The sequence below is a fragment of the Erythrolamprus reginae genome, chromosome 6 (genome assembly GCF_031021105.1).
Source record: "Erythrolamprus reginae isolate rEryReg1 chromosome 6, rEryReg1.hap1, whole genome shotgun sequence".
Taxonomy (NCBI): domain Eukaryota; kingdom Metazoa; phylum Chordata; class Lepidosauria; order Squamata; family Dipsadidae; genus Erythrolamprus; species Erythrolamprus reginae.
The window spans coordinates 21,032,631-21,044,272 of NC_091955.1; the positions used below are offsets into that span (position 1 = coordinate 21,032,631).

Genomic DNA, 11,642 nt, shown 5'->3' on the forward strand with positions numbered 1-11,642 from the left:
CCGCCAGATGGCAATTAAGAAGTATTGTTATTTATAATTTAGCCATGTAGTTTTAGAAGTGCCACTTCTGAAGAAAATTGCACTAATTCAAAACCACACTTACCTAACCAAAAAGCCCCTGCAGGAGCAGCATAGAAAAACATTTTCAGAACGGAGAGTTTTCTATTCAGTAGAGTGATCAGCAGCATAAGACCCAGGAATATACAAAGCTCTGCTCTGAAGACTATGATTGCCAAAGCCGAGTACCAAATAAACCAGCGGTGCTTCTGTTGCATCCAAGATGCAACTGCTAGTAAAACTGATTAACAAATAAACAGACAAATCAGGTATTAATATCTTAATTTGTTGATCGTTGTCAGGGTCTAAGTATAGCAAAACAATTAATCGGTGCACTAACATAATCAAAATTAAACTTTAAGTAAATTTTTTAGTTCATCTCATTTAAAGCACATTGTTGGATCAGAAATTGCATCTTTGCAATTTGGGGGAGGCACATGTTCTAAAGAGAGGGTACTACAGGTTGGAGTAAGGATCTCAATTCAGTTGGGCCAGAACCTTTGATTTATTTTACCTTTGTGTTTGGGAGTGCAGATGGTTTCTAAATTATTAAGCAGGGTGGCTTTGATTTAAATCAAGATTTAAATCGTGATTTAAATCACTAGTAAAAAGACATGATTTAAATCTACTCGATTTCAATCATAATTTCTAAAGAGCAACTGTTGGGTTGTTGCAAAGAATTCATAGATAGACAAAGATCATTGCAGGAGTGAAAAAACCCAAAGCCTTTATTAGTGAAGAAAGATAAGAAGCCAAAAGAGCTAAAAGGAGCAACTTATCCTAACTTATCCTAACTTATTTCACACAGCACCCTTTTATAATTCCCTGTGCTCTGGGTGTCAAAAGAAAGGAGTTTTCATGCATATGTTCTGAAGTTCAGAAATTCTGGAAGGAAGTGCAGAATGAAATAAACAAGATGTTAAACATTAAGTGGATAATTACAAAAGAAATAGCGGTATTAGTTAAACGAAGAGAACTGAGAGATTTTAAAGCCGCCCCGAATCTACGGAGAGGGGCGGCATACAAATCTAATTAATAAACAAAGAAAGAAAGGAAGGAAGGAAGGAAGAAAGAAAGAAAGAAAGAAAGAAAGAAAGAAAGAAAGAAAGAAAGAAAGAAAGAAAGAAAGAAAGAAAGAAAGAAAGAAAGAAAGAAATAAATTAAAACTGCAGCACTGGAAAGCGCTCAAGCAGTAGTGGTATTGGGTTGGAAAGAGGATAAAAAATGGACATTACAGAATTGGTACTGGTACATGGTGGATCACATTCACTTTGACATTATGGAAATAAGATTAAACAACTTTAATGAAAACAAACTGGAGAAAATGATGGAGCGATGGGACAAGGTGAGGGATTATATGTTGAGTAAAATTTGCGACGAAAAGGTGAAAAATAAACTCAAATCACTCTTTGAATGGTAAATAAATGCAAATCAGAGCTGACGAAATAACAGAATATATACTCGTAAAAAGTTGAACCCCCCCCCCCCCCCCAATTGGTGGTGGGGAATGTATGTTTAGTCGGGTGATGGGACACATGCACAGAGCACTGTTGTATGTTGTTTGTATTGTGTTATGTGTGTGCAAAAACCAATAAAATATATTTTTTAAAAAAATAATTCTCTGCGCTCTATTACCAAATCCAACTAACACATATGCGCAGTTCTACATGATGCTGTAATTCATAAACATGCCAACACATCATAGATAACGCTGCAGGTATAATAATAGGAGTTTACAGGAAACCCATGAGAAAACTAGGCAAAGGAATTTGTCTAATGGTACCAGCTAGTACTCTCATCCCTTCTGATGATCTCATTACATCATCCAGCACTGTCAGATCACGAGAACATGAACTTTCCCTAAATTTTTCCAGGCTTACCCAGAAATCCATAATTGCAAAGCCTGAGCAAAATACATGCTAACCAAAAGTGAAAAATAAACTCCACTTTTTTAATAACAATAAATGCAAAGTAGAGCTAAGGAAATTAAAATATATATATATATAAACTAGTAAATATTTGAACCCCCCGCAATTGGTGGTGGTGGTGGGGGATTGTCAGTCGGGTGATGGGCACATGCACTGTGCACCGTTTTATGTTTGTTTTATGTAACTTTAAGTGCAAAACCAATAAAAATATATTTTTTAAAAAAATGTCTGTGTGGTCTCCCATCCCACAGCTTGGTGGGTTGAGGCACTCCCATTCTTGATTTATACACTTCACACATAGAGGGCATTCATGTGTACTGGTCTTTTCAGCAGTAGGCAAGACAACATCTGAAGCCAATCATGTGCCATTGTGAACACCGCTTTAGCATCATTTACCCATCAAGGAAGGTTTCGAAAAGCATGCTCAGTACTTACCAATAGGCAGCGCAAATATGTTAGGGAGGGTACGAGTGCAGTAAAACATCAGGTGGAATTGAGTAGCTGTTATTAGGCAGAAAATCAGGGATACATTAAAGCCAAACTGCTTTCTCACTTCTTTGTAAAGCCGCCACAGGGCATAAATCACTGTCAAGCCTAGAGTTCCTCGGACTGATGGCAAAATAACATGAATAACAATGAAAAATCAGCTTTATTATCTGTAATAGAAATAATAACAAGTAATGTTCACAGACTAAGTGACTTTGGCTATATAACAGCATTAGAAATTACAACGCTCTACAATGCAATTTTAAATAAAAACAAAGCAAAGTGGTTACATTGCATACCTATCAGCTGGGAGTAGAATTTTGACATTTGTAAAAGGAACAATATATAGACGGCTGGACTTGAAAGAAGAGCAATAAAAATTGGACCAATGAATGTTCTTGGAACAACTCCAGGAAATTCATGATGATCATACTGCAATAAAAAAAAATAATTCCATAACACAGATATATAGAAATAGCTGCCAACAGAAATTCTATAAGAATTTCCATAAGAGTAAAGGTAACCCAAATTAGTCATCAATACTTTTGCTCCAAAATTGATATGGAAGACAGCAGGAATGTCATTAGTGGAATAGTTCCTGGGGATTTAACTAGAAATAAATGAGGAGGTTCTAGTTTTCTTGGGAAGGTTTTTCAAGGTGGTTTGCCCTTGCCTTCTTCTTACATCTGAGAGAAAGTGACTGGCCCAAGGCCATCTAACTAGCTTTGTGCCTAAGGTTGAACTAGAACTCACAGTCTCCCAGTTTCTAGCATGTTACGTTAATTCTTCCTGATTTAAAGTTGGGGGAAAGATCAAAAGCAACGTGAGAAAATATTAGTTGGGGAAAAGTTATTAGTTGGGGAAAAGATCAGTTGGGGGAAAATATTAGTTGGGGGAAAGATCAGCTGGGGGAAAGTTATTAGTTGGGGGAAAGCTCAAAAGCCACGTGAGAAAATATTATTTCACTGAAAGAGTAGTAGATCCTTGGAACAAACTTCCAGCAGACGTGGTTGGTAAATCCACAGTAACTGAATTTAAACATGCCTGGGATAAACATATATCCATTGTAAGATAAAATACAGGAAATACTATAAGGGCAGACTAGATGGACCATGAGGTCTTTTTCTGCCGTCAGTTTTCTATGTTTCTATGTTTCTAAAGTCTTGCTATTTTGTTACTTCTGATTATGGAAAAACCATGGAAATTTTAGGCGTATTTACCGTATTTGGAACACCAATTCATAAAGTTTCCACGTGATTCTTAGATCACTAGTACTAAATACAGAGATTTTTTTTTCCTGAATCGGAGACCAGAAATTCACTATTTGAGTCAATAGATTAAGATCAGTTGATTGCGTTATTCATTTTTACGTAACTGGAGGCATTGCAGCAAGAATTGTTCCTCATAAATTGGGAGATAAATTGAGCAAGATAACAATGATGCCTCCAAAAATAAAAAAAATATGGGGAACTCTGAGAATTGCATATATGGGCAAGTGGAAGCTACACATGGCCTGAAGATTTAAAAAAAAAAACAGTTGGTAAACAAAATACTTGAATTAAACACTTAATCCTGCATAATTGAGACCGCCTTCTGCTGCACGAATCCCAGCGACCGATTAGGTCCCACAGAGTAGGCCTTCTCCGGGTCCCGTCAACTAAACGATGTCGGTTGGTGGGCCCCAGGGGAAGAGCCTTCTCTGTGGCGGCCCCGACTCTCTGGAACCAACTCCCCCCAGAGATTAGAACTGCCCCCACCCTCCTTGCTTTTCGTAAACTCCTCAAAACCCACCTTTGCCGTCAGGCATGGGGGAACTGAGACATCTCCCCCGGGCCTATACAATTTATGTATGGTATATTTGTACGTATGTCTGCTTAATAATGGAGTTTTAAAAATATTTTAAATTGTAAATTATTAGATTTGTTATGAACTGTTTTATTCTGTTTATACAAATCTGATAGATAGATAGATAGATAGATAGATAGATAGATAGATAGATAGATAGATAGATAGATAGATAGATAATTCCTCAATCAAATAATCCATGATGGCTACAAATTTCTTTTAATCCAGCTAAATGATTAGCTATTGTTTCTATTCTTCTATATTCCAGCAAAACTATATGACGGGTAATAATGTTGAGCATAATAGAGTATTGGTATAATTACAATGTTAAGATGCAGCTGGTTTTGGAAATAACTCTGCAGCAAACTAAATTTAAAAGAGAACAATCAGAAAGTAACGACTTGCCTTATCTAATTCCAGGTTCTTATACAGAATGTCGTGTATAGCTTGAAGATTAAAGCTTTCCTCTACTTTCGTAAATGGGCACACTATTAAGTGAATGAAGGCAACAGCAACGATCAGTAGTAGCAGCCACGGTTGTCCTTGGGAAGGTTTCTTCTCAGCCATTCTGTATCCAAAATTCCCATCTACATTATTAATTTGGAGAAAAAATCAGAATGAGTAAAAACGTCTGATGTAGAAAGACGACATTGAGATATAGCAATATGAAAATCAGACCTGGAATAGAATAGAATAGAACAGAACAGGAATAGGGATATAAGAATAAGAATAGGAATAGGAATATAAGAATAAGAATAGCATAGCATAGCATAGAATAGAAGCTATCACTGGCCTAGAACAATTCTATCTCCGAGACCGCCTTCTGCCGCACGAATCCCAGCAACCGGTGAGGTCCCACAGAGTTGGCCTCCTTAGGGTCCTGTTGACCAATGTCGGTTGGCGGGACCTAGGGGAAGAGCCTTCTCTGTGGGAGCCCCGGCCCTCTGGAATCAACTCCCCCCAGAGATTTGCCCTCCCCCCTCCCTCCTTGCCTTCCGAAAGAGCTTAAAAACTCATCTTTGCCGCCAGGCTTGGGACTCTTAGATCTTCCTCTGACCACTGAATGCCTTAAGTATGATTGCTGAATGTTTGGTTAATAAGTTAATTTTTTAGGTTAATCTTCTCTTTCTAATTGTTTTTAATATTGTAGTACTAATTGGATTATATTACTGTTCTTTTATATATATATGCTGTGAGCCGCCCCGAGTCCTCGGAGAGGGGCGGCATACAAATCCAATTAAATGAATAAATTAAATAAATAAATAGACTTCTATTCTGTTCTTCAGCAATTCTATTCTTAAATCTAGGTCTCAAACTATCTTGCTCTCCCATTGCTAGTCCTAATCAGTTACATTTGCAAAAAGGGACTGAAAAGGGCACAAGGTATTTTAACATTGTACTGTACTGTAATACCATCCTGCTCTTTCAGAAAAAGAACATAAAAGTATTCCCTTTTAATTATCAATGGTATTTTTTCAATTACTTTAGAAGAAAAACAGCGGTATTAGAAGAAAAGAATCTGTTAGAGACATCGACGGACTATTTGGCAAGAGGGTATAATCACATGAGCTTGTTTATGGAGAAAGAATTATGATAGATTTGAAATTTGTTTGATGATAGTAACAACAAAAAGGAAAAGGGCCCTTTGAGAAGTTTATATGATAAATATGAGAGGTTTATATGATAAAAATATTTTTTTAGTTTAGTTTAGTTTAGTTTAGTTTAATCAGATTTGTATGCCGCCCCTCTCCGCAGACTCGGGGCGGCTCACAACAATAACAATACAATGTAAAACAAATCTAATATTTAAGTTAATTTTAAAAAGACCACAAATTAAAACCAATCATACATACTAGCGTACCATGCATAAATTTTATAAGCCTAGGGGGAGGGAACATGTCAATTCCCCCATGCCTGACGACAGAGGTGGGTTTTAAGGAGCTTATGAAAGGGTAGGAGGGTGGGGGCAACTCTGATATCTGGGGGGAGTTGGTTCCAAAGGGTCAGGGCCGCCACAGAGAAGGCTCTTCCTCTGGGTCCCGCCAAACGACATTGTTTAGTTGACGGGACCCGGAAAAGGCCAACTCTGTGGGACCTAACTGGTCGCTGGGATTCGTGCGGCAGAAGGCGGTCCCAGAGATATTCTGGTCCAGTGCCATGAAGGGCTTTATAGGTCATAACCAACACTTTGAATTGTGACCGGAAACTGATCGGCAACCAATGCAGACTGCGGAGTGTTGGTGTGACATGGGCATATTTAGAAAAGCCCATGATAGCTCTCGCAGCTGCATTCTGCACGATCTGAAGTTTCCGAACACTTTTCAAAGGTAGTCCCATGTAGAGAGCATTACAGTAGTCGAGTCTCGAGGTGATGAGAGCATGAGTGACTGTGAGCAGTGACTCCCGGTCCAGATAGGGCCGCAACTGGTGCACCAGGCGAACCTGGGCAAACGCCCCCCTCGCCACAGCTGAAAGATGTTTCTCTAATGTGAGCTGTGGATCGAGGAGGACGCCCAAGTTGCGAACCCTCTCTGAGGGGGTTAGTGACTCCCCCCCCAGGGTGATGGACGGACAGATGGAATTGTCCTTGGGAGGCAAAACCCACAGCCACTCCGTCTTATCCGGGTTGAGCTTGAGTCTGTCTGTTTTAACTATGTTAAGATGGGGATCATATGAAATATGAGAGATTTAGATTAAAAAAACAGTAGAATGTTAGAGGGAATGTATTTCGACTTAGATACTGCATGATCTGTAAGAGGAATTGATTAATATGAACAAAGATAAATATGTTGCATATGAGGTGAATATAATGACTGAATAAAATGATTTCCTTAAGAATTTTAAGGTATTAAGGTAGAAATTTAGAAATATGGATTTATCTCTGGAAATATGGATCTATTTATAAAATGAACAGTAATGTTTTATATTAACAATTTTCTTGTTCTGGAAGTTTCTTGGTAGTGATCTTTAGAAATACAGTGATCTCTCGGTTAGCGCGGGGGTTACGTTCCAAGACCTCCCGCACTAACCGATTTCCGCGTTATACTGGATGCGGAAGTAAAAACCACCATCTGCGCATGTGCGCCATTTTTTTCATGGCCGCACATGCGCAGATGGTGGAGTTTGCGTGTGGGCGGCGGGGAAGACCAAGGGAAAGTTCCTTCAGCCGCCCAACAGCTGATCTGCTCCGCAGCGCGGAAGCAGCGAGGAGCCGAAGATGGGGTAAAGGCAAAGGGGAAACCCCATCTTCGGCTCCTCGCTGCTGCCGCGCTGCGGAGCGGATCAGGTGTTGGGCGGCTGAAGGAACCTTCCCTTGGTCTTCCCGCCGCCCAGGCAAAGGGGAATCCCCAAGATCGCTTGCCGCTTGCCGCTTTGCAGCTTGGAGCCTTGCTTCACCTCCTTCACTGCAATAGGCAAGCGGCAAGCGATCTTGAGAAAGAGAGAGAAAGGAGGGCGACTTGCCAGTCCACGCCCCCCTGGATGAACAGCCTCGCATGGCCCCAGCGCCGGGCTCCGCTGTTGCCTCCGCCCCCATTCGGCTCTGCAGCTGAGAGGCCTTCCCGGCAGAGCCCTCCCCAACAGCTCCCGCCGCCAGCGCAAAAAAGAAAAGAAAAAAAAATCCCCAAAAGAGGCAGGCACAAAGCGGGGGCACAAGGGGAGCTGCCCGGCAGAGGTTGCTTTTTTTCTTCTCGTGGGCAAGTGGAGGGGGGGAGAGAGAAGGGAGGAAGAGAGTGTGAGAGAGGAAGAAAGAGAGAGAGAAATGATAGAAAAAAGGGGAGAAAAAAGAGAAATGAGAAAATGATTGAAGCATAGTGACAGGAAAGAAAGAGAAAGAGACAGAGAAGTGACTCTTGGTGATGACGTATGACGTCATCGGGTGGGAAAAACCGTGGTATAGCAAAAAAACCGTGGAGTATTTTTTAATTAATATTTTGTGAAAAACCGTGTTGTAGCGTTTCGCACTAATCGAGACCGTGCTAATCGAGGGATCACTGTATATGACTACGGAATTATATGGATTTGAGTGGAAGAGAAGGGGAAGTAAGAATTTGTAAGAATATTAGAAAATAAAAGAGTGTAAAAATATAAGAATATATAAGAAATATAAGAAAATAATCTTATGGAATTTAAAGCACAAATAACAGTCTCTTTTTAATAGCTATAAATAGCAAGAAATAAGTATTGAAAATGTAATGTAATAATGGAATGAACTGAGATGGATAAGAAATGAACCAATTTCTGATTTAAACTATTTAATAAGCGAATTAAGATTTTTAAGATTGAAACTCTTTATTTTTACCATGGATGATAATGAGGATTAGGATTTATATGGTTTAAGGATGATACTTTTATATTAGAGAGGTTATTGACCTCCTTGTCTTTCGTAAACTTCTTAAAACCCACCTCTGCTGCCAGGCATGGGGGAATTGAGACATCTCCCCGGGGCCTATACAGTTTATGCATGGTATGTTTGTGTGTATGTTTTCTTTTAATAAGGGGTTTTTAGTGACTTTTAATTATTAGATTTGTTATATATTGTGTTATTATTGTTGTGAACCGTCCCGAGTCTATGGAGAGGGGCATCATACAAATCTAAATAATAATAATAATAATAATAATAATAATAATAATAATAATAATAATAATAATAATTTGCGAGCTTCCCTCCCCACGAAACCGAAAAGGGCAGCGGTCAGCAGCTGCAGCCTTTCTCAGCTGGAAATCCCAGGCTACACCGAACGGTGCATTGGGTGGGGGGACTTGGGTGGCAGTCAACAGCGAGCTGACAGCCTCCAGCAAAAAAAGGCTGCCGCTGCTGACTCAGAACCAAGCAGATTGGGAGCCAGTCTCGGTTTCTTTGCTTCACAAGAAAGGGGAGCCGGGCAGAGAAGGAGGGAAGAAGCAACAGCAGGAGGTAGCCCAGAGATCTCGACATCTGCAGCCCTCCTCCATCCCCCTGGAGACTCTCCAGAAGCCAAAAATGCCCTCCCGGAGCCTCCAGGCAAGCTGAAAATCAGCTGGCTGGCACACAGATGCACATTAGAGCTGAGCTAGGGCAACGGCTCATGTGCCAGCAGATATGGCTCTGCATGCCATCTGTGGCACCTGTGCCATAGGTTCACCATTACTAGAACTCCTGCTTGAGAGGGTGGGGGGCTGGATAGGTCCCTTTCCAACTGTAATAATAAATCTAAAAATCAAAATCCTGAGAGGCAGGCTTCATGTCCCTGTCCCCCACACCATGTGGGCTTGCGTGGCTGAGAAAATGATTGGATACCTTCAACCCATTTCCATTTACACCCCACTTTTAAATTTCCCTGCAGACATCCTCTTTACCGGAACTATTGATTGATTGATTGATTGATTGATTGGATTTGTATGCCGCCCATCTCCCTAAGACCTCTCGGCGGCTCATAATATTGCACAATCCTTTATAGTGTACTGAATAATTCTAAATACGTTAAACAAAAGTTCAACTATAATATTTTTGAGTGACTTTTGAGTGGACATGCACAGAGTTATATTGTCAGTCAGCTATTCTGGTTGTTAATGGAGTTGGTCTTTTTAAATTATGAAGACATTAAAAAACATATTCATCAAAGCATATTGAACAAGATTACCAAGAGTTTAGAAATACAATTCTAGAAACAAAGACACAAATGTCAAAATTAGGCCGTGTTTTGAAAGAATGAAATGTGTTTCATTAATTATTAAAAGATAAAGAACTTATACATTGAATTTGAATGAATTTTTGTTTCACATACGTGGTCTAAACTTTCTTCTACCATAATTACAATTCACAATTTAATCTTCACTGTGCATATGTGGCAAATAATTATTAATTAGGGCAAATAAAAATATTATTGACAAAACAACATTCTACTATTATACTATTTTTTTTAATTTTAAAAATCCGATTTATTCTCCCCTCCTCTCTTGAAGCGCCACTCCTGCGCCCGCTCTCCCCTTTTCCCACCTTCCTCCCGACGAAACCGAGCAGCCCATACCCGAGACCCGCCTAGCTAGGCAGGGTCTCCAAATTCGGACAACTTTTAAGACCCGTGCACTTCAATTCCAAGGAATCCCTCAACCAGCTTTGCTTTAGAGGTGCCAGTTTTGGCAGGCTGAGGAATTCTGGGAATTGAAGTCCACGAGTCTTAAAAGGTGCTAAAGTCGGTCGTCCCTCCCCTCCCCCCCCCCCCACTCGCGCGCCATAGCCGAGTGCTTCCACCTCCTTCTTCCCCCCCACCGGAGCTCTGCACTCACCCGGAAGGCGCCCACGTGGTTTCTCCCGACCCGGGGTCACGTGACACCCCTCGGCGCCGGGGGCCGTCTTCGTCACGTGATTCGCCTTGGCCGGCGCTTTGCTCCCAAGCTCCCCGTAGGCTGTTGCGCCTTTCTTTTTTTTCCTCGGGGGTCTCATTGCGAAAAAAATTTGTTCAAAACGGTGTAAAAGGCCAAAAAAGTTCGCTGCTTTTTATTATTATTATTTTCGGGGGGGGGAGGTGTTTCCCCTCCGTCCCGTTTTTTTAATCGTCGAGGTTTCTTGCAGCGTTTCTCAAATTAGGAAGAAGAGGGCAGCGTTTTCCTTCGGTCGCTGCCCGGATTTGCTACGAGAGGAAGCGGTGAATCGAGGGGGGGGGGTGCAGTTACGGTTTTCCTATCCCCTCCCTCCCATCAAAAAGGGAGGGGTGTAATATATATTATAAAAATTAATAAAAATATTTATATAAAAATAAAAAGGGGGTGTTTCTTCTTCCTCAGCCCACCCGGAGTCTCGTTTCTTAATCGTTTCTCTCCCGTGGCCGAAACGCAGCGCAGGTCCCTCGTCCTCCCGACCGACTTCCCTGCGGCGTCATGGCCTTGGCGAGGTATTTGAAGGAATCCTCATATCACTTTGCGGTTGGAAGATCCTCGGAGGAGAGAAAGAGGGAGAAAAACAAGGCTCCTCTCCACCATTCAATCAATCTCCTGTGGGAAGGATCTTTTCTTTTATTTTTTAAAAAATGTTTTACATAATGACTAACGACGGTTCCTGTTTTATCCACACACACACCTTCTTAATAGGCAGCCTTCAGTTATCCCAAGAAATCGGGAGGTTGGTAATTAAGTAATAAATCCAAAGGGGGGAAAAGGGTATTGGTTGAGTTAAAACACACTTCCTGCCACGGGAACTGATCAACACAGGGATGAATCTCTTTATAATTCCTCGCTTTAAAAAAAAAGATTCTAAAGGATAACGTCACAAGCCTCAAGAATGGAACCTAACCGTACGTACGGTTCGTTTGGTTAGAAATGAGGGGTAAGCAAAGTTGGCTGTTCTAT

At 40.8% G+C, this 11,642-nt stretch overlaps 1 protein-coding gene across 6 annotated transcripts in view; it reads right to left on the minus strand.

Moving 5' to 3' along the window:
* Positions 1-10,993, minus strand: part of ALG12 (ALG12 alpha-1,6-mannosyltransferase) — a 46,772-nt gene extending 35,779 nt beyond the window's left edge. The window contains exons 1-6 of one of the 6 annotated variants that reach the window (XM_070755376.1): positions 10,530-10,825; positions 10,325-10,366; positions 4,722-4,903; positions 2,771-2,903; positions 2,421-2,594; positions 104-298 (exon numbers count right to left, since the gene is read on the minus strand). In XM_070755376.1, the coding sequence (XP_070611477.1) occupies positions 104-298; positions 2,421-2,594; positions 2,771-2,903; positions 4,722-4,903; positions 10,325-10,366; positions 10,530-10,740 (937 nt within the window). In that variant the 5' untranslated portion in view covers positions 10,741-10,825. The other 5 variants (XM_070755371.1, XM_070755375.1, XM_070755372.1 and 2 more) reach the window with 5 other exon arrangements.
* Positions 10,994-11,642: the final 649 nt, after the last annotated feature.